The sequence below is a fragment of the Lygodium microphyllum genome, chromosome 7 (assembly GCF_053477565.2).
Source record: "Lygodium microphyllum isolate KBCC chromosome 7, Lygodium_microphyllum_v1.1.10, whole genome shotgun sequence".
Taxonomy (NCBI): domain Eukaryota; kingdom Viridiplantae; phylum Streptophyta; class Polypodiopsida; order Schizaeales; family Lygodiaceae; genus Lygodium; species Lygodium microphyllum.
This window is the reverse complement of record NC_141141.1, coordinates 107,619,368-107,643,094: the sequence shown is the minus strand read 5'-3', so window position 1 is coordinate 107,643,094 and position 23,727 is coordinate 107,619,368. Positions and strand designations below refer to the sequence as shown.

The 23,727-nt window shown below is 42.6% G+C and overlaps 1 protein-coding gene across 2 annotated transcripts; it reads right to left on the bottom strand.

Annotated features, from left to right (window-relative positions):
* Positions 1-1,172: 1,172 nt before the first annotated feature.
* On the bottom strand, positions 1,173-23,486 carry HDH (histidinol dehydrogenase). Of its 2 annotated transcripts, none has more exons than XM_087681806.1 (14): positions 23,162-23,486; positions 22,262-22,383; positions 22,072-22,124; positions 21,903-21,975; positions 21,598-21,702; positions 21,403-21,504; positions 21,237-21,308; positions 21,015-21,077; positions 20,805-20,846; positions 20,592-20,701; positions 2,826-2,931; positions 2,537-2,704; positions 2,003-2,093; positions 1,173-1,920 (listed from the first exon to the last, which is right to left on the bottom strand). In XM_087681806.1, the coding sequence occupies exons 1-14, from the start codon at positions 23,391-23,393 to the stop codon at positions 1,628-1,630; spliced, it is 1,632 nt and encodes a 543-aa protein (XP_087537932.1). In that variant the 5' UTR covers positions 23,394-23,486; the 3' UTR covers positions 1,173-1,627. The 2 variants fall into 2 exon arrangements, with proteins under 2 accessions (XP_087537932.1, XP_087537933.1); XM_087681807.1 differs by having other exon boundaries at positions 1,174-1,920; positions 2,826-2,936; positions 20,642-20,701.
* Between the last annotated feature and the right edge of the window lie 241 nt (positions 23,487-23,727).

Genomic DNA, 23,727 nt, shown 5'->3' with positions numbered 1-23,727 from the left:
AGTATGTGAGCATGTCAATCGTTCTAATAGCATACCCATACCAACAATACCAATAAACTTGTGGAGAATGTCATCATCTAGGAAACCTGTTTCCTTAGAAAATAGACTAGATGGGAAAGGCCAAGCCATCTTAACAAGTCTCTTGGCTGAAGTTCCATGGAGCTAAAGGTTTATACAGTGCGGAGGAAAGCTAGAGAGACTGAAATTTGTACATAAATGATAAACGGCCTTGGAAACTGTTGAGTATTCTTCCCAACTATTCCAGCTGAAAAGAAACAATGTGGCATTTCAATTTGGTGGTCCTAAACCAAATGTTTCCCTAACAAGTTCAAAGAGAGGATTTCAGTTGTGACCTATTTGTATCACCAAGGCAGCATCACAAGGAGCTTGTTCCAAACACCATTCAAAAACATATGTACATCAAACGTAAGCAAAACCTACTAAACATACAATTGCCAAGGAATTGATCGAAGTATCTATTCCAAAGGCAACAAAACATTTTGGTACTTGCCAATATACATGAATTCAAAGCACATTAGCATTTCCAAAGAATAGCTCTGTTTTAAGGCATTTTACTTTTCTAATTCTGCTAGACCACCACCAAATTGATGACATGAATATGTGCTCTGGTGTATTCATATGCTAGTCAACCGAGTCTACAAGTATATCCTGCCTATAAATCTTGATTGAACATGTATACTGCAACTATGGGTATCTTGCTATCTCTCCCATTCTCTATCTGTATCTAAAGAGTTTTAAGGGATGGCCTGAATTGCTGCAAAAGTGCTCCTTATAAATCCGACAAGCGGGCCACAGATGCATGTGGAGTTTGTATCTCTTCAAGCATGTAAAGCGCATACCAATATCATTTAGTAAGTCCTCAGTCTAGCTGATCGCATTTTCCCCGCCCGCCCGGCGCACACCCCCCCCCCCCCCCCCCCCCCCCCCCGCCCCGGTCCGGTGCCCTTCTGCCCAGAAAAAAAGAAACCTGTCTCCCACACAATTTCACATGACACAAAACTCTCTTCAAGTTATGTTTTTCAAACAAATGGATGCACACAATCTCCATGTTTTTAAAGGATTCAAAGGCACAAAAATCTCCACACTGAAGCTAATTTTCCTAATTTCATGTATAATGTTAGTACTCAAAACCTCACCATCATGCAACAAACCACAATACCAGTAGTCCATATTTCTGTTTATATCAATCAAAAATTTTGCAAAACAATGTACATGTAAGCTTCGAACTCCTGCTGCTCACAACTTTAGTCTAATAAGGGGTCCACAATATGACATTCAGCATCTGATATGTGTCCCTTTACTCTATACAAAAAGTAGCTGTCCAAATCAAAAGATACTGATTTAGAACCCAAAGCCGCATAATGATTGTCCAAAGCTCTCAGCATTAATTATGTTCACCATGCTCAGTTAGAAAATTAAGAACATGAGATCCGTTACAGCCCTCCACCACAATGTTGGGCTATATCTGCACTACCCAAGAAGATAAAAAGGGGGCATAAATAATGGTACACAGAAACAATGCTTCGAGAAAACTGCATTGTTTCATGAGGAAAGGCAAGAAAAGAAAACCCCAAGAGAGACAAGAACGTTAAAAAGTGTTCATGCATCATGTACTCAATGCTTCAACTGCTGGTACTCTTGAATCCAAGTCTTGTAGCCTCAAAGTCACAGCACGCATGTGTGCATCAAGGCCCTCCACTTCTGCCATTTTAGCCACACTTGGACCAAGGGCCTTAAGACCTTCCACAGTCAATGATTGCACAGTCATCATCTTCATAAACGAGTCTAAAGAGACCCCCCCGTACATGCGTGCATAGCCATACGTTGGTAGCACATGATTTGTCCCACTAGCATAATCACCAACACTCTCGGGAGTCCACCTCCCCAAGAAAACCGAGCCTGCCAAAACAATGAACTAGAACTCTAGTCGACAAAAAAAATGGCATAAGAATAAATCAAAGAAAACATGTAAAAAGTTTACCAGCATTTTGAATGTGATCCAGCCATTGCTCAGCATTCTCAACATTCACTATCAGATGCTCTGGAGCATAGAGATTGGAAAAAGTACAAGCCTATTTCCAAAAACAAAGACAATGTTTACATTAGGCATATTTTGTGCATCCCCCAAAGCTGGCCAATTGAAAAACCCCAATTTTCCTAACTAAAAAACATACATATAAGACAATGTATAAATTACTCAGATTCTGTATAATCATGGAAGCATGCCTATGCCCACAAACAATGGTGAAGACTCCTTAAGTTTTGACAACTTTGGACTACCATGCTTGCTATAGCCTTTGATGATATGCAGACCTACCTTGAGCAGTGGCCAGAATTAAGATATGCAACCTGGTCCAATAACCCTTTACAGATAAACATGACTATCGGAAAAAGTCAAAGAAGCAATTGCACAAGCTGTTCTAAATTAATCTGCTCTGAATGAAATAAGTTTGCAGGTCCTAAGATGTTTCAAATATGACACAGAGGGGCTAGAAATAAGAACCCAGCATTTTACCTCTGCCATATCAGAGACAAGAAGAGTGTAACTGTGTGTAAGGGCCTTAGCGGCTATTTCTCCTCGAGGCAAATCCTTGCATTGTTTCTTCAATTCAACTTCAATAGCTGCCAAGTCTATATCTCCGATGCCAACTAGTACAACTTGACTGTCAGGTCCATGTTCAGCCTGAGAAACCACCAGCAGTACTGAGTAAGTACGTGCACAATGGCAACTACAACAAATAGAGCTTTGCCAAAAAAAACTTGGATAACAGAGGAAAATATTCTCTTCACCACATATAAATCACCTGAGAGAGGAGGTCAGCTGCTACATGTGTTGGGTTTGCTGCTGCATCAGCGATTACTAAAACTTCGGATGGACCAGCAGGCATATCAATAGATATCATCGCCTCACTGTTCTGAACAAAAAAAGTAAACTGTTACAAGGAACAATCATAAAAATTTCTGCACAGATTGGAATGAACTTACAAGTGAAACCAGTAAAACTTATCAGCATAGTGTCATGACAGAGTGCAGCGATGCAGAAGCGTGGGACCAAGACTGAGAGAGAGTGAACACAGAGAGAAGAGAGAGAGAGAGAAAAGGAGACAGTGAAACGCAGAAAATCTGCAGTGTAGAATGCTGTATAGAAATGCAGAAATATACAAGGGTGCAGAGAAAATATCTGCGTATGTCTCTACCTTGAGGACCTCAATCTCCATCAGCCCGCGTGCTCTCAGTCTCAGCAGGCTGTCTCTGTCAGATGCAAGTGACCAGAGTGCGCTGGAGGATTGCTATAAATAGCAGAAAAATACCATGAAAAAATGGCGAGAATCAGGTCGGCTGCATTTAATGCAGCCAATCAATTGCATAAAAACTGTCCGCCAACTGCTGCTGTGCCACATGGCAACTGGTCTGACTGCACTGCGACTGCTGACGTGGCTCCTCCTGCACTGTCCATACTGCCTGCTGCAGCACAGCTGTCCAGGGAATGATACCTCTAACACCCCCTCTCAGATCCTAGACAGGTCAAAAGACTGAGGGATCTTGCATGTCTCCAAAGAATAGCCTAGAGAAGCACCTTCGTGAACAAATCTGCAAGATTATCCTCCGTCTTGCAGTACTCCACATCAATGGTCCCATCTAGAAGCTTCTCCTGAATGAAGTGATATTGGATCTGAAACCGGCCTGTTCACTGAAAAGGGCGGTAGTGTACAACCAAAATATATAAATGCTTTCACCCAATTCACAGTCGCCCACTTTACCTGAACTTAAAGACATAGAACCAAGAAGAAACACAGGAAGTTAGAATGCTCCTATTGCGACACAAACACCCTGTTGGCCCCTAAGTCAAGCGCCCCTTGCGGTATTTCTTTATTCATTAACAAAGGGATAATCCCACAATAACCTGCCTACAAGCTGTCCCTGTACAAAGTGGAGAAGGAAACACAGCTCCAACCCGATTTCGACACCATAACGGCAGTACAACTTGACCTGGTCATTATCCCTACTCAATAGGTGCCTCCATACACCTAAACACACTCAATGAAGTGCCTGGTAAGAAATTCAGCACGCTGAATTTTCTGGTTTTTGTCTTTAAACTGCTCCAAAATACATGTACAGTGTCCCTGGAGCTTCCTTGAAGCTTCTAAAGCAAATAGACACCAAAAATGTCCAAAAACCTAAACCTGCAAAAATATACAGCAGGCTGTAATTTCCTGTTTTGGGCCCTGTTTTACTTGCCAATCACTTGTGTGCGTAGCCAATGGGCTCCTGCACCTTATGGGCCACTTGCCCTTTGAATCCTGCGAGATTTCATGCGAGAAATCTCAGGAAAACAGCATTTTCCACACAAGTATCTGCTTGGGAATGCAATTAGCAAACCCTGTACCTGTTCAAGAGGCTCTTGCCTCGGCAATTATGCATAAACCCACAACACTGTACATGATCCATCGGATTAGCCCACAACACTGTACATAATCCATCTGCTCAGATAAGGAGAGAGTGACCTAGGAGGAGCAAGCTCAACCTTTGTACATGAGTCAGGGATGAAGAAGTACCCTCCATAGCTGATGTATTTGCAGCAATCTGCCCTCAGCCCCATGAGTTCCATGCTCCAATCTGACCCTCATGCATTGAAACTCGTTTTTGTGCTGCTCTCTCTCTCTTTTGGGAATTTATGCCCAAATCGTGACACATGGCATACACGTAACAATTTTCCTATTTAAACCTTTCGGTCTAAAATTCTCTATGATCCGTGCAAAATTTGACCTCGGCACAGACCAGAAAATTAATCCTCCTGCAAAAATGAAGATAATGACGCGAACAAATTCTGGGGTCCAAAAATAGTAACTCCCTAAATTTTAGGAGCTGCTTCCATTGCATCCCCACTAGTCTTCTGACCATCTTTGCAGACTATGGCTACATCCAAATTTGCAATGTAGCTCAACTGAAAGTGAATTTCCACTTATGACCCCACATGGACTAATCTCTTGCAGATTTGTCCATCTTCACTTTGAACTAGTCTCTTCCAAGCTAGTTCTTCAACACACTTGTCCATATACACTTTCACAAGTCTCTTCCAGGCTTGTCAATCTACAGTGCCATTAGTCTCTTCCAGACTTGTACTGGACCTTAACTGTCCAGTCTTGATTCATTGGACATTCCTGTCCGTTTCACTTACTGGCCATGCAACTTAGGCGTTTAGATTTCAAGAGGGATCCTTCCAAAAAGACAAAACCAAATAAAGTAGTAATAAAGAAATCAGCAAAAAAGTAATAGTTGTCACAGTCTTGAGACAGGACTTCAATGTGCTTCATCCGGGCATGAAATACAAGATTCCGTACCAAGGCAATACAACTCTCATTGTCACACAGCAAAAGAGTAGGACGAGTTTGGGGGCAGCCAAGCTCCTCCAATAAACTCCGAATCCACACAACCTCACATGCGGTGGAAGAGCGGCCCGATACTCCACCTCAGTAGAAGAAAGGGCTACTGTGGGCTGCTTCTTACTACTCCAAGAGATAACACCTGTACCCAAGGTAAAACAGTAGCATGTAGTAGACCGCCGGCGGTCCACATTGCCAGCCCAATCTGAGTTGCTCCAACTTACAAGAATAAGATCTGAAGTCTCTATACTTGCTAGATAGGAAATCCCCAAGTCAAAGGTCCCCCTCAAATATTGAAGAATCCCCAAGGCACCCTGCCAATGCACCTATTTGGGTTCACTCATGAAACCCGCCAAAAGACCCACAACAAAACAAAGATCAACACAAGTATTGAGTAGCCAAATCAAGGATCCAATCAACTGACGGTAGCGGGAAGCATCCGTCAAGGGAGAATTTGAGTGTAAAGTGGCCTTCCAATTTGGATCCATAGGAGTAGAAATGGTCCGGCAAGTCTCCATCTCAAACGTCACCAAGAGTTCCTGAATGTATCTTGCTGAGAGATGAAAATCCCCCTCTGAGACTAATAAATCTCAAGACCCAAGAAGAAATGAAGAAGCCCCAAATCCATCATCTCGAACGTCTAATATAAAGTTGTCTTGGTCGCTTGGACCTTTTGTGCATGGGTACCTATAAGAATCGAATCAACATACAATACAAACAACACATGACTAGCCTCGGAAGTGTGCACATAAAGTTGCGGATCGGCCTTGGAGCGCCGATATCCCAACTTTGATTGAAGAAACGAATTAATCTTCTCGTTCCATGCATGCAGAGCCTGCTTGAAGCCATACAAGGCCTTCTTCAACCTGTAAACTTTCCCGTCCGAGGATCCAAAGCCAGGAGGCTGCTCTACATAGATCTCCTCCTACAAGTCACCATTGAGAAAGGCCGATTTCACATCCAACTGATAGACAGGCCATCTCCTATGGCCAGCCAAGGCAAGAACAGCTCGAATAGTCGCTACATGAGCAGTGGGAGCAAAAGTATCATGAAAGTCAATGCTGGGGCGTTGAGCAAAACCTTTAGCAACAAGGCGAGCCTTATCATTGTCATCACTAAGGTACTTGGTCTTGAAAACCCACTTAACGCCAATCACCTTCTTGTGAGAGAGACGAGGCACAAGGTACCAAGTGCCATTCCTCTCAATAGCCTCCAACTCGACTTCCATAGCCTTCCGCCAATGGTCAGACTGCAAAGCCTCCTTCACAGAAGTGGGCTCTCAATCGTGCATAACACGGGTCATCAAACAATAGTTAGAGCAAACAAGCTCCATAGAATGTGTCTAATTCCTTCGTGATCTCAACGATCCATCTTGCGGTTCCCACTCCTCAGCGACCCCCTCGATCCCTAAATCTCGAAGGTGTCACAGGCCCAACGAGGAGGAGGCCGGGCGGGCCGTCGCTCTCCATCTGCTGAAGACTCGAGTACATCCATTGGCGGAAGCTCCACTAGGGTGGCCGGTGGAAGTGAAGAAGAATCTCCATCAAGAGGCTCTGGCTCCAAAGGAACTATCTCGGGAGCCCAACGCTCCCCTGGATCTCCAAGGACGGGGTGCTCCCCACCCCCCTCTGTGGCCTGAACTTCCACGAACCGCACATCTCGGCTCGTGTAGACATCCCACTTGATGGGATCAAACAACCGATAACCTTGGGACTAGGAACTATAACCAACCAAAACCTGTCGTTGGGAAGCCGCCTCAAACTTGTCAAGCTGTGTCTTCGGGATGTGCACATAGGCATCACACCCAAAGATCCTGAAATAAGAGACATCATGCTTAATCCCAAAGTAAGCCTCAAAAGGTGTCATCCTGTCGAAGTGGGAGAGCAATTGAGGATGCGAACTGCAGTAGGCACTGCCTTGGCCCACACAAACTGAGGTGTCTGTCAGTGCTCCATCATGTGCGCGCCATCTCGATCACACTTCGGTTCTTCCGTTCCAAAATGTCATTCTCTTGAGGAGTGTTGGTGTTAGCAAACTCTTGGTGAATGCCCCTATCTGCACAAAAATAAGCAAACTCATTAGACACAAATTCACCACCCTCGTCTAAGCGCAAGGTCTTCAGTCTCCAGCCAGATCGGGTCTCCTCAAAGAAAACCCAATCCTTGAAGTGGGAGAAAGCCTCCGACTTCAACGTCAAGAAATAAGTCCATGTCATCCTGTTGTAGTCATCTACGATCAACATGAAGTACAAGCTTCCCTTCAGGGACTCGGTCCTCGACCACAAAGATCCATAGATACAAGCTCCATAGGTAAAGTAGACCGCCGTGAAGCTTTGTTGGGAATCGCATCTCAATGCAGTTTCCCACGAATGCAAGAGACACATGGCTATTGGCTCGGCAAACCTAACACAAACGATCGCGACGCCTTCCGAAGATACTCATAGTTCAAGTGGCCAAACCGAGCATGCCATAGTTCAGACTATGTCTAAGAGGTAAGAAGAAGAGAGGTAAGAGCTATAGAAGACTTCAATGTTTAGATGCCATTCTCCTCATATCCTGAAGAAAGAACCTTCCTCGATCCACGATCAAGAACTTGAACAACATCACTGTCAAACTCCACCAAGAGACCAAGAGAACAAATCTTATGGACCGAAAGCAAATGATACCTCAAGATTGATACATGCAACACCTCAGAAGTGTGGGTACCACCACGTCCATCTGGAATCAGCTGCATCTCACCCCGCGTAGCAATAGACACATAAGAGCTGTCTCCAATGAAAATCTGCCCACGCGAAGGTCGCAAATGGGTAACACCAATGGGAGAAGGAGTCATGTGCCGTGAGGCACCACTGTCCACGATCCACTCTCGATCCTGGGGAGCTGTCATTGCAACATCAGAAGTCTTCAATGTAGAGTCCTCAATGACCGCTAAGTGTAGAAAAGCAGCTGATGAGGATGCAACCACCGCTCCAGAATCCTTCGGGTCCTTCTTGGTGTCCTTCTTATCTTTGTGGAGGCAATCCTTCTTCCAATGACCAGTCTTACCACAAATATGGCAGATCGATTCCTTCTCCTTGTCCTTCTTGGATTTGTTGTCCTCCTTTTGGTCCTTCACCTTCTTCTGAGAGGCTTGACCAACCAAAGCCTCCGATTTGGAAGCATTCTGTCTCTTCAACTGTTCCTCTTGGTCCAAGACCATAGGAATCATCTCTTCCCAGCACGAAGAGTCGACTCCCACCCTAAGACAATAAAAGCGGGATAAAAGGTACTAAATCGTGGGGGCAACTGGGACAATAAAGTGATCGCCATGCCTTCGGAGAAAATAGGCTTCCCCGCATTTTAAACCTGCATCAGAAGTTGCCGAAGCTTGTTGATGTGTTCCTAAAGCGAAGAAGACTTATTCACGAACAAGGTCCGCATCTGCACCTCCAAAGAAACCCTCTTCATCAGGGTCATCTGGTTATACATCTAGTCGAGCTCTAGCCATATCTCTCGAGCCACCGTCAAGTGCTCGATGTGGGCTATCACGGCTATAGTACAAGACAGAAAAAGAAAAGAACGAATCCTCGCATTCAGTTTGTCCCAATGAGACTGTGTCACAACTCTATAGAAACAGAATTTGTATCCTTTTTCATTAATTTGACTATATAATTATTTATTAAATTTGTTTCCTTTGCACTAATTAGATATAAAGAAAAGTGCATTGGAGCTGGCCACTGATGAGTAGTCACAGGTTATGGTGGACCCACGCGATGGGTTAGAGAAAAGATAGTTCACACTTCCACCTATATGGCCGATTGGGCGCCTGTGACCAGAACTCACGCATATCAGGGTTAGACTCGCACACAAAAAGGATTGATGCCTTGAAGTATGGGCTAGATCCGCCAGAACACACTGTTACAATCAACAAGATGGCATGATCATGAAATGCTTGTACAATGTGCATGTGTGGGTTGAAAGCTTGAAATGCACATTTCTTTGCATAGGAAAGTCACATGAAGATTCTGATACCGTTTTTGCGATATACACGGAAAAAGCTTTCATATGACACCCATATTGGGAGGTCCCTAAATTTTAGGAGCCTCGAATTAGCCTAAAAATGCTAGTCCTAAAAAATAGGGATGACATTCTAAAAATAGTAAATTCTGTACCCTGACTGTGCTTACTAAATTTGGTTGTTTCTATTCTTGACAGTATTCAGCCCAAAAAGGAAGGCCATAGAGAAGAGACAAGTGTCAAGATACTTGTCACACAAGTTTCCAAGTGTCCCACCACTTGTCACATCTCATGACATGTGGCTGGACACTTGTCTTGTGCTACTCCACTTTCCCCTTTTGTACTAGCTCTTCCCTCTCCTATAAATAAGAGCTCGTTTTTCTTCATTCAGTATCATTTTTCTTTGCTGTAAACTCATGTACAGCACCCACAAATAGCCAGAAACTGGCCCCATCCATCCCCATCATCATCCCCCACTTCTCCATTATCAAATTCCTCCATATTCCCTCTTCTATCACTGCTGTTTTACAAGACAACAAGCCTGTAAATTCATTACAGCACCTCCTTCTCAAGCTCTTTCTTCCATTTTAGCAACAAGAAGCAAGCCCTATCCATGTACTGCTGATCAACGATGGAGAAAGGCTGATTTCCCCTCTTTCTTCTCTCATACTGTAAAGAAATCAGTTCTTATCATTGCATAATAGATAATGCATGTGTGTTTGTACATCTTTGCATGATCTTGTGAGAGTGAGAATTACTTCTCCTCACTCTCAGGTTGATTGTAACTAAGCTCTTTCCTAAGGGACTTGGACTGAGCAGAAATACATTTCCTTCGGGGGGGTGGGGGGGGGGGGGGGGGGGGGGGTTGCCTATCTTCAACCCTCAATCTTGTCTCCATTACTTTTACATTTTCATGGCTGTAATTTTGTGAGTAATTTTCATTTTCAGCTTTAAGTATTTATTCTCTTTTATATTAAATCTCGAAAACAAGCGAATATCATAATTGTTAAGCATACTACGTTGTTTGGGGCGTTTACAGTGGTATCAGAGCTTTGGCTCGGTCCTCACCCCAACACTGGTAGTGCTTACAATTATAAGTTTGTTTGTTTTTAGCCCTTGCATTGAGTGCTTGAGCATATTTTTAGAGTCTCAATGGATCAGTCGAGTGCTATCCTTCAAGCCATTCAAAGTCTTAGAGAGGAGAATCGGCAAATTCGTGAGCAACTTCTCAAACTAGAAAAAGTTGAGAATCCCAAAGAATTCAAGAAAAGAAGCCCATCTGCTTCAAGGAGACAAAGCCATACCAATGAAAGAAGCCAATCAAGAAGTCCAAAGAGGCAGTCCCATTCTACTTCAAGACAAAGAAAGAGATTGCGTCGAAGCTCATCCTCTTCTTCAAAGTCATCTGGCGCCTACTCTGATGGACCCTCTTCTAGTGACGAAGAGTCACACCCTTCTCGAGAAAGACCTCATCATCGTCAAAGGCGTCAACATTCTTCACCCTTGTCTCCATCTTCATCCCCATCAAGCACTTCATCATCTTCAACCTCAAGATCCGGACATGGACGAAGGCATAAGAAGAAAAAGAAGACTAAGTCACTATCTCAACTTGAAAAGAAGATCAAGTTCAGTATGTATGATGGTTCCTCAAATCCTGATCTTCTTCTGAAGTTTATTCGTCAATTTCAAATTTTGTATGGTCGTGACAAGTATAAAGAAAAAGAAAAGATTAAGTGTGCAGCTTTACATTTGACCGACTTAGCCCATACTTGGTGGACGGGGTTGGAATATGATCATGCTGCCCCAAAATCATGGCGGTCCTTTGTTCGCTTGATACAAAGCCAACTTCGTCCTGTTCATTTCAAAAGAGATGTAAAAATGGAATGGGATCGGCTTTGGCAAAGGAAAAATGAGTCACTTGGTGACTATAACAAGAGATTTTGGGAGCTACTTTTGAAGGTCCAACATTTCAAGAAGATCAGCAGTTCGAAAAAGCTTAGGAAGTTTCAAGGAGGTTTGCATTTTAAACTTCGTACTGCTCTTAATCATTATCATTGTTCTAGTCTCAGGGAACTCATTGACCATGCTGAGACATGGGAAATGGAGCACAATGGTAACAAATCATTCCAAAAGAATGATAAGAAGCGAGTAGCTGATGATGAGGAGTATTCAGGCCCAAATGAAGGACAAAAACAGCGGCAAAAGCAGCCATCAAATCAAAAGAAGATGAAGCCCTATGCACCTCCTAATGCTCCTCAATTTCGCTCCAATCTATACCCACAAGCAAAGCAACTTTCCAAAGAAGAAAAGCAGCACTTCATGAAAGAAGGGAAGTGCTTTAAATGTGGACAAACAAGCCACATAGCGAAGCAATGTCCAAACAAAAGACAAAGCAAGGTTTCTGACACAAGCCTAAGTCACCAGTGAAAATCAATGCTATCAGTGATGTAGTTGCAAACACAACTCACACTCCAGAGATGCGCAAATTATTAAAAGCTTGGGGACAGTTGCAAGGTAAGCAAGCACTATTCTTGATAGATCTTGGGACGAATGAAAATGTCATTTCCTTGCAATCAACTAAAGAGCTTGGATTAAAGAATGAAGAGATGGACACTCCGCCAAAAGTTCGCCAAGCTTTAAATGCCGATGAAGGTGACACAGTGAAGACTGTGACACTTTACATTGGCAAGCTCAAGTTTCAAATTCAAGGCTACAGTGACGAAGATACCTTCTGTATCGGAGACCTTGATGGTTGCGATGTGAATCTTGGCATGCCCTGGAATCATAGAGTAGATTCAACCATCTTCTCTCAAAAAAAGAAGGTAGAACTCACCAACAAAGGCAAGAAGTACGAGATCCAAGCTGGAGTTTCTGGAGACACCATACCTATGGTAAGCCATATGCAAGTCTCTAGAGCAATTAAGGATTGTGTTAAATGTTGTTTGCTTTATGTCACTGATGTAAAAGATAATATGAATGCTGAAAACCAAGAGCGACTTCAGCTCTTGGAAAAGTATAAAGATTGTTTTTCGGAAGATCTTCCTTATCAACTTCCCCCAGAAAGGCCAAAAGACCATCATATTGATATTATTCCAGGCAGTTCTCCTCCTAATATAGCACCATACCGTGTGAGCCATCCTCAACATAAGAAATCAAAAAGCAAGTTGAAGACCTACTCAACCGTGGGCTAATTAGGTCAAGTAGCTCACCATTTTGTTCACCGGTTCTTCTTGTTCAAAAGAAAGATGGCACATTCAGGATGTGCATTGATTATCGAGCCCTCAACAAAATCACTGTGAAGAATCGGTTTCCTATTCCCAAAATTGACGACATTTTGGATCGTCTAGGAGGCTCAAAGGTTTTCAGCCCCATTGATCTAAAGAGTGGTTATCATCAAATTAAGGTAATACCACAAGATGTACACAAAACTGCTTTCCGCACTTCATACGGTCTTTATGAATTCTTGGTGGTTCCTTTCGGATTAACCAATGCACCAGCCACCTTTAATCGAATGATGGAGCGCATCTTTAGAGAGCATCGACAATATGTCGGTACTTTCTTTGATGATATTATTGTCTTTAGCAAGAATGAAGAGGAGCATTATCAGCACCTGGAGATTGTTCTACAATTACTTCAACAAAATCAACTCTTGGTAAATGGTAAAAAGAGTGAATTTTTCATGCATAAAATAAATTACCTTGGGCATGTCATCTCTTCTGAAGGGATTCAGATGGATCCTGAAAAGATCAGGATAATCCAAGAATGGCCTCATCTTCATGATGTACATGAAGTGCGATCGTTTCTTGGCTTATGCTCTTATTACCGCCGCTTCATCAAGCATTTTGCACATATGGCTTCTCCACTTCATGACCTTACAAAGAAGAAGACCTCTTTCCAATGAAAGGAAAAAGAGAAGGCAGCCTTCACAAGGCTGAAAACAGCTCTTACTTTTGGACCTGTTCTTATCATTCTAGATTTGGTAAAACCATTTGTGGTGGAAGCAGATGCTTGCGGTGATTGTATTGGTGCAGTGCTAAATCAAGAAGGCCATGCCGTAGCCTTTGAAAGCCGCCGTCTAAATGATGTGGAGAAAAGGTATGACATTTATGAAAAGGAGCTCTTAGCAATGGTTCATGCTTTAAAGATATGGAAACATTATCTTTTAGGCAATGAATTCCTTATTAAAACTGATCATCAGAGCTTGAAGTATTTCAAGACTCAAAAGCATTTGCAAGAGAAACATGCAAGATGGGAAAATTTCTTGTCTATGTTTCATTTTCAAATTATGTACACTCCAGGGAAACAAAATGTAGTTGCTGATGCACTTTCTAGAGTGCCTCGCATTGCAACTATTACAGCGGCTCATCATGAAGATTTTCAAACGATGAAGAATACTTATGATGAAGATATTGATTTTGCAGCAATTTGGTCAAATTTACAGCAAGGAGATTCTCATCCAGATTATTCCATCAAAGACGGTTACCTTCTCATGAACAATCCCCTTTGTGTCACTCTTCCTGTTCGACAAAAGGTGCTTAAAGAAAGTCATGAACCCCCTTACGCAGGGCATAGAGGGAGGGCAGCCACTCTAAGTGCAATTGAGCGCTACTTTTATTGGCCAACATTACGAAGAGATACACATAACTTCATTGAGGCTTGTCTAGTATGCCAAAAATCCAAGTATGATAGGCAGAAGACTCCAGGATTGTTGCAACCTCTTCCAGTGCCCAAAGATCCATGGGAATCTATCACAATGGATTTCATCTTAGGTATTCCAAGAACACCTCAAGGTCATGATATGATTTGGGTCATAATTGATCGATTCAGCAAGCAATCACATTTTATTCCATGTCATAAAACATTGAAATCCGCACAAGCTGCAAGACTTTTCATTCAATATATCTTCAGATTACATGGTATGCCTTCTGAGATCATTTCAGATAGAGACTCCAAATTCACAAGTAACTTTTTGCGTGCTTTATTTGAGAATTTGGGAACCACTTTAAAGGTCTCCTCAGCTTTTCATCCTCAAACTGATGGCCAAACAAAGGTGATGAATCTCACTCTTTTGGATATGTTGAAAGCTTATGTTAGTGAACATAAGTCACAATGGGAAAAATATCTTCCATTATTGGAGTTTGCTTACAACAATACAGTGCACTCATCCACAGGGAAAGCTCCAAATGAAATAGTACAAGGTAAAGTGATTCCTTCTCCAATTATTCGCACTAAAGATAAGATTTTTGCTGCTGATGAGTTTGCTTCAGATTTAAAAACAACAATGGATCAAGTTCGAGCCACTATCAAAGTTGCCCAAGAGCAACAAAAGAAGCAAGCAGATAAACGAAGAAGACCTTTAACTTTTGAAAAAGGTCAATATGTCTTGCTAAAGTTTGATAAAAGCAGACTCAAACAAGGTTCCGGTCAAAATTCATCTTTTCAAAAGCTCTCCAGTAGATACTTTGGACCCTTCAAAGTGATTGAGAAAATAAATGAAGTTTCTTATCAACTTGAGCTTCCTGCTCATTGGAAAATACACAATGCTTTTCATGTAAGTTTACTAAAACCTTACATAGGACCAGAACCAAAGGAACCCATTACTGAAGATCCCCCAGAAGTTGAAGAAACAAAGCAACTCTTGGAACCTGAACAGATTTTATTTCACAAGGATCGAACCACGAGAAGTGGCCTTGTGACACGAAATTCTTACTAAAATTCAAGAATCTACCTACAACAGATGCGCAGTGGATAGATGAAAAATTCATGAAGGATTACCCAAACATTCTTCAGCCATATCAAGAAACTTTTCAGCTGAGAATAGCTGAATAAAAGCCAGAGGACTGTCACAACTCTATAGAAACAGAATTTGTATCCTTTTTCATTAATTTGACTATATAATGATTTATTAAATTTGTTTCCTTTGCACTAATTAGATATAAAGAAAAGTGCATTGGAGCTGGCCACTGATGAGTGGTCATAGGTTATGGTGGACCCACGCGGTGGGTTAGAGAAAAGATAGTTCACACTTCCACCTATATGGCCGATTGGGCGCCTGTGACCAGAACTCACGCATATCACGGTTAGACTCGCACACAGAAAGGATTGACACCTTGAAGTGTGGGCTAGATCCGCCAGAACAGACAGTTACAATCAACAAGATGGCATAATCATGAAATGCTTGTACAATGTGCATGTGTGGGCTGAAAGCTTGAAATGCACATTTCTTTGCATAGAAAAGTCACATGAAGATTCTGATACCGTTTTGGCGATGTACACGGAAAAAGCTTTCATATGACACCCATATTGGGAGGTCCCTAAATTTTAGGAGCCTCGAATTAGCCTAAAAATACTAGTCCTAAAAAATAGAGATGACATTCTAAAAATAGTAAATTCTGTACCCAAACTGTGCTTACTAAATTTGGTTGTTTCTATTCTTGACAGTATTCAGCCCAAAAAGGAAGGCCATAGAGAAGAGACAAGTGTCAAGACACTTGTCACACAAGTTTCCAAGTGTCCCACCACTTGTCACATCTCATGACATGTGGCTGGACACTTGTCTTGTGCTACTCCACTTTCCCCTTTTGTACTAGCTCTTCCCTCTCCTATAAATAAGAGCTCGTTTTTCTTCATTCAGCATCATTTTTCTTTGCTGTAAACTCATGTACAGCACCCACAAATAGCCAGAAACTGGCCCCATCCATCCCCATCATCATCCCCCACTTCTCCATTATCAAATTCCTCCATATTCCCTCTTCTATCACTGCTGTTTTACAGGACAGTAAGCCTGTAAATTCATTACAGCACCTCCTTCTCGAGCTCTTTCTTCCATTTTAGCAACAAGAAGCAAGCCCTATCCATGTACTGCTGATCAACGATGGAGAAAGGCTGATTTCCCCTCTTTCTTCTCTCATACTGTAAAGAAATCAGTTCTTATCATTGCATAATAGATAATGCATGTGTGTTTGTATATCTTTGCATGATCTTGTGAGAGTGAGAATTACTTCTCCTCACTCTCAGGTTGATTGTAACTGAGCTCTTCCCTAAGGGACTTGGGCTGAGCAGAAATACATTTCCTTCGGGAGGGGGGGGGGGAGGGGTTGCCCATCTTCAACCCTCAATCTTGTCTCCATTACTTTTACATTTTCATGGCTGTAATTTTGTGAGTAATTTTCATTTTCAGCTTTAAGTGTTTATTCTCTTTTATATTAAATCTCGAAAACAAGCGAATATCATAATTGTTAAGCATACTACATTGTTCGGGGCGTTTACAGACTAGGCCTTAGTCAACTCCGCACGAGCATTGGAAGAGAGTTTGGACTCATCTCTCACGAAGGGCCGCTTAATCTCCTCCACCACACACTCCACCAAATCATAAGACTCTAGAATCCAACATTACGTGCCAGATGCGGTAATGTCACCATCAAGCTTCTGATCTGATGGAAGAGCCGGTAGGATAAACACTTTCCTGTCCATGATCACCTGGAACTCCAAATCAGTCTCTATAGACATGTTCACCTGCAATGCCTGCACAAATGCAAAATCAGTCTCCCCTATGATTGTGAAAACACAGCCTCTTAGGGCTCTTTCCTCGGCTTCCCGAACCTTCTTTAGCCACCGAAGGCGATGAAAAAGTAAAATCTGCAATGGAAGGCCTGAAACACAGCCTTCCTTCCCTTCAAACAGCAACAACCTGCAACGAATTCACCAACTCGACTCCTTTCCCGCACTCCCACACTGACTTCAGCCTAGTTCCGATGCGCAGTCCCCCCCGCTCGCTCTCGAATGCTGGAAATGCAACCTTGTGTCGCGCTGAAATCTCCTCTTCAGGTAGGTTCTTCAATCAGTCAGTCCGATTTCACCACTCTGATACCATGTCAGAGTGCAGTGATGTGGAAGCGTGGGACCAAGACTGACAGAGAGTGAACACAGAGAGGGGAGAGAGAGAGAGAGAGAGAGAAGGAGACAGTGAAAAACAGAAAATCTGCAGTGTAGAATGCTGTATAGAAATGCAGAAATATACACGGGTGTAGAGAAAATATCTGTGTATGTCTCTGCCTTGAAGACCTCGATCTCGTCAGCCTGCATGCTGTCAGTCTCAGCAGGCTGTCTCTGTCAGATGCAAGTGACTAGAGTGTACTGGAGGACTGCTATAAATAGCAGAAAAATACCACGAAAAAATGGCCAGAATCAGGTCGGCTGCATTTAATGCAGTCGACTGCATAAAAACTGTCCGACTGCTGCTGTGCCACATGGCAACTGGTCCGACTGCACTGCGACTGCTGACGTGGCTCCTCCTGCACTGTCCGTACTGCCTGCTGCAGCACAGCTGTCCAGGGAATGATACCTCTAACACATAGCATCTCTAAAACCTCACAGCCACATATTGTGGTGGAATAACCCAACACTAAACACAACAAAAACAAGTCAGAAAATAAATGGACTGAGATAAACATGACTCTGATATGGAGCAAAGCAAACATAGCAATAAACCGTGCAAATATGTGAGCCAAATGTAGTGGAAATATGATAGAAATCACCATACATGGCACTAAGGGGAATGGAACTACATGGCCAATACACCTCACTGACACTACGGTAGCCTACACCAATGGCATTCAATCGGCCAATACCAATGGATGGAATGTGCTGGAGACTCACCTCCAAGCAAGGTGGACTGGGCACAAAGCTCATGACACTTATCGTGTTCGGGTGTGAACACCCCCTACAACCCTAAGGTTTAAGGATTGTACTTTGTACTTTCAGGTTACACTCTTTCAATCCATTGCATTGGGTGTCGTGCTTCACTCTCCACACTGTCTATTGCACTCTCAGTTGAGCTTTGATCCTCTCTCTCTCTCTCTCTCTCTCTCTCTCTCTCTCACACACACACACCTACACACACAATTTTGGGGCTTCCCATCAATTTTGCCTAAATTCATCATCGAATCGAAGGAATCCGATGAGTCATAGACTGGTTTCATGGTTCCATCCCAAAGATTTGAATTCTTTTCTGTAACAATTTAAGCTCGGACAGTTTTGGGTGAAATGGCCATACACACAGGTTTTATAGAGATTACAAGTGAGAGACTACGAGATTTTTTTTTCCTTGGATATAGTATTTGTTGGATACAGGACTAGAGCAATGGCAGACATGGACAAAGGCAAAGGAAAACTCATGTGCAACCCAATGGTGGAGGTGCACCAGTGGTGGGGGTTTATTCCCCCAAACCAAGCACCTTCAAGATTTAGTCACAAGGAACTCAAGCATACCCACCCCCAATGTTGCATTTCAGAATTTGTTCAGAGTACGACATATTCTCTAGCTCATCTCTGCCCCAGTCCAGCCAAGACATGGAGGTTTGAGGTTCAAAGTATTCGTATTAGCATAGTATGTTCCTTCATTTTCATTATCTCTGAGTTACTCTTCACCTTTGAGTTCTGCTGTTTTCATTGTGTTACAGTCGTACACTTTGAGTTTATCTTCTTTGTTCAAGTATTTATTTACATCCTAAAGCAAACTTGGCCAAGACCTCCCCAACTTCCTTCTTTTCTAGATCTCCATGTAGGCTCAAAGGGTAATCTCTTGATTGACACCTAAACAGTATCACATCAAAGGCATTACAAAGGTGGAAAGGACCAACCACCTATATCAGCTTTGCATTACAATATTCAATGGAATGTGCACACACTTTGTGTATAACATTTATTTGAATGCTCCAATCCAGGCATTGACTGTCTTAGAACCTATGCATGGATGGAACTCACCTCTCCTTGGTGAAAGCAAGGTGACTAAGTATCTTTGGAACTCACCTCTCCTTGGTGAAAGCAAAGTGACTATCTTTCCTATGTTGCTGTCGAGAGCTGGGCAGCAGCAAAAACCCAAATTTCTGCTCACTCCTAGACCTTCAATAACAGCCTGAGCATGCCCTCCAAGAACTGCATAAAAACCTCCCATCAGAGTGAACTCCCACTACTACACCAGCTGAATCAAAACTGGTCTGAACCTCCATCTTATTTGGCCTTGCCTGGACACGTCTTAGAGTACGGTTTTTATCATACTCGTATGCTTGAGCCTTGGCCATGCAAACGTTTGGAAACATGAAGAATGTTTGGCCTAAACATACTTGACTTTTTCAGGGCCTTAAAGAGAACCGTGCCTTTCTAAGAAGAGAATTTTACCTAGCCTTTTCGCCTTTGCCTGGGCTCTATACATATTCATGTTTAACAGTGGAAGTTCTTAGTGCAACTCCGTTACTACTTACTACATACTTATTGCTAAAACTACCAAATGGTGCCTAGTATGTTTTGGCTCAAGGCAGCCAAACATACTTGAAACATGCTTCCATACTCATATACATAGCATCTGCATTTGATAAAAACCATGACCTCAAGGTGCCACACAACAATCCTGCAAGCAGTCGCCAACTGCCATCTGCTCTGAAGTCCAGTGACCTGTTGAAAAACTGCTGTCCTTGCACCTCTTTTATGTCCAACAAATTCTAAAACCTGCTGTTCCTGCATCTGTTTATGGCCATCAAATCCAAACCTATCTGTGTACAAAAAGGCAAACACAACACTCTCATGCAGCAGTCATAACAAGTGTAAGATCAATCTAGCAAGCTGGAAAACCTTGATCCTTACAAAGAAACCATCTTTATAACCCCTCTACATGGCAAGTTTGTGTTTAATTTCTCTAGGATTGACAAGTGTAATTGGAGAACATCAAACATTTCTAACTGGCGCATCAATTGCTACCCAACAATGTCGTCCTTCATACAAATCTGCACTGCAGCTACTCTACGATCAGTATATAATAGATGTCCATATAGCTACTTCTGCATAGGGATGTTTCAGACATTGAATGCTTCCCCAAAGGCCTAGATATGCAGGCAAACTGTCATTTGCAGCTAGCAAAATCTAATCATAAACTTGGGCTTTGCAAACCTGAACTATGAAGTTAAGTTGGTTAACAACTAGCATAAGATCGTAAAATTCCAGATACTCCTCGTCAGAACTTTAAGCCCTCTTAAACAGACACGGTGAGCGTAAAGCAAATGCATCACTTACAATGGTATGAGTATCTATTCACCACCACTATACCTTGGGCTTGCTAACCTTGAGTAAGGTTGGTTAACAAGCTAGCGCGAAACATAACATTATACTTTCCCTATTCAAACCTTGAGAAACATACCGAGCATAAGGCAGAGATGCAACTTGCAGTACTTGGAAGTATTTGTTCACCTGAAGTAGCATCTTTGCAGCTGTCACATATTGGTTCCCTGGGCCAAGAATCTTATCAACCTGTCACAAGCAGGCACATCATTGTCTCCAAGTTGCAAAATTATTGTCCCTGTCCAGAGCCTGAAGAATAGAATCTACTGGCCATTTTAAGATTTACCCGTACCTTTGGACAGGTTTGTGTTCCCCAAGCCATTGCTGCAACAGCCTAAAGCAACTAACATAAACTGCTTGTAAATACACAACTTTCCTGATAATGCACACATGCAACCACACACACATCATGCCCCACATCCACACCAAAAAATCGCAGCCACCTCTCAAATACACCGCAAGCAGCATGTGAAAGAAAAATGACTAGAGTCTAAAAACTTGCCTGAGCACCACCGGCTTTCAAAATATGAGTGACACCAGCCTTTTTGGCACAATATAGCACTTCCTGCATGACACAAACACCTATCAAACATATGTGCATACATCATTTTCTTAACTGAGATATGCAGCTCATAACAATAAGTATTGCACAAACTAATTTTGTCCTATCAATAAGGCAGCCAGCACTTCAAATTCAACTTGCTTCTAAACTGCAACACTTAACAGGACAAATTGATCCATCACGTGTAGGTGGTGTTGCAATAACCACAATCTTACACCCTGCAATCTGGGCAGGCTGCAATAAGAACTTGCAAATATCAGTTTGCATCCTGTATAAAGATGGCTTAAAAAGTCCTTCATGCATCTTCAAGCCATCTAGGCATTTATACCACAGCAAGCATTAAGGCTGTTGATGGCAAAACTGCTGTCCCTCCAGGCACATAGAGGCCAACAGTATCAATGGCCCTAGCAACTCTTCTGCACTTTACCCCCTGTTTTGACCAGACATCGTGATTGAGAATTCATGTAGATGGAAATAAATCTTAACAATTAAGAACTTTGCTCAAATAAGCACAGCAACATACTGGCATGTTTTCTACTTGAAGCTGGTGAGTCTTCTTCTGAGCTGCATGGAATGCATAGATATTTCCATAAGCAACATCAAATGCTGCCTTTACATCTCCTGCAATCTATTTTGATTCACATTAAATAATGTCAGCACTGTATCCAAGCATGGATGTGTTTTATACATTTGAAGAGTTTGAAATCATTAATCAAATGACAAAGCATTGCACTTAAATGTGGTACACTACAATAAGAATTCCAGACCAATTGTAAAAAGCATTGGCATGTGTAAGGTTGTTAGAAAGCCTAAGCTGGTAATGAGTACCTCAGGATCTGGTAGATCAGCAACTCGTTCAACGATCTGAGTCAGGGTTACTCCATCAAATCGAGAAGTATAACTAACCCAGGCAGAAGATAACCCCACAGAAATGACAGGATGTTAGAAATGGCTTTGCATGTCACTTCCCATTTGATTGAGCTCATTAATCACTCACTCAATTACTGCAGCATCCCCACGTTCATGGACATCATCTACGATAGGGCTAACCTGCAATAAATCATCAGAAATCCCACCTGAGAGTTTGGAACAAAGCCAATCACTGCATCGACCAGAATCAAAATACAAAATTCACAACAACAACAACAAAACAAAAACAAAATCAACAATTAGAATAGATGGCATACAATATTGAAAATAGAAGAAAAATCAATGCGTGGCCGGGCTTTCAAGGAATCCAGTTCGGTTATGCTGAGTTCAGAAAGCTTGTATACCCTCAAGGTTGTTCCAGTAGGACTGATTGCAGCAGCTGCAAACATGAGTCATGAATACAGTCAGTCTGTCGGATCATCTACTAACAACTAATGAACAAGCACACACTAAAAATGATGTTTTGAGGGTATAAATTTATTGCTTAAATCCAAACAGTGGTACCAACTGGCTACTACCAAATACGCTAGTGCAAAAAAATGCAGCCACTCTTGACCAATGACATAGATGGGACAGGGTGATATTTGAACCATGGAGAAGGGTTGATATTTGAAATAAAACACTAATTCAGAAACTTTATATATCGGTCAGTAGTTGACCGCCGAGTTCATATAGGATCGTATAGAGAATGACTTGTTAGGAAGCTTGAAAGACCTTGAAAAACTGAGCTGTTTATGATAAAGCAGTGATTCAAAAAACTTTATCCATTTGTCAGTAGTTGACCTCTGAATTTATGTATGAACTTGTAGAAAATGACGTGTGAGGAAGCCTGAAAGACCCTGAAAGACTGGGGTCGTTCATGATAACATTGGGCGATTTGAGTTACACAGGTAGTTCGGAATGCGAGTGCACTACTGTAATGTGACTGCTGCCAAGACTGGTACTGCATAATGCTAGATGTGCAGTATTCCGCCCATCCGAATATAGTTCAAGCATCAGGTTCTACATGCAACTTCTGCTACATGTAATCAGGTTGCCAAAATTGTCCATGCATCTACCGTGCTCGACCCAAAGGGCGCAACACTATGTACCGTTGTGAAACATCATTATGCTACTTGAGAGAGAGAGAGAGGAGCGGGTGGGGGGGCGAATTGTACCCATGGGTAAGTAACTGATCGCAGCAGATGATGGCGCTGATCGTGTCTGCAGTCGCAGGCGGGGGAGCCGACACAATTGGCAGCGATTGGACGCAAATCGATGAAGCGCTGGGAGGCAGGATTGACGGAGGGTAGGCAGCACAAGAGCAGACGGAGGAGGAGAGGCAGGAGGAGGCGTGAGACAATTGGAAGGCGAACCGACCACTGTTGTCGCTGAAGAACAGGAAGCCATTCACGGGAGACAGAGAGGTTTCGGAGTGGCTCCGTGCAGCAACAAATTGAAAAATCGGGAATGCTTTGGCCCGGACAGAGAGAGAGAGAGAGAGAGAGAGAGAGAGACTTTTGGGCGGGGTAGGGGGCATGGAGCTAGTCCCACACCTCGCAAACCAAGATTTGTCTATCACTACGCCTCTAGCTTATTATCATCATGTGCATAGTTTCTTGCTCTGAATGGTAACTTTTATCCTCAAGATCAGACATTATGTAGACTAGTGTTCTCTCTTGTGTGCTAAGTGCACTCAAAGTAATTTGTGCCTTGGAGTGTGAGTGCTTACCAGGGTGAAATC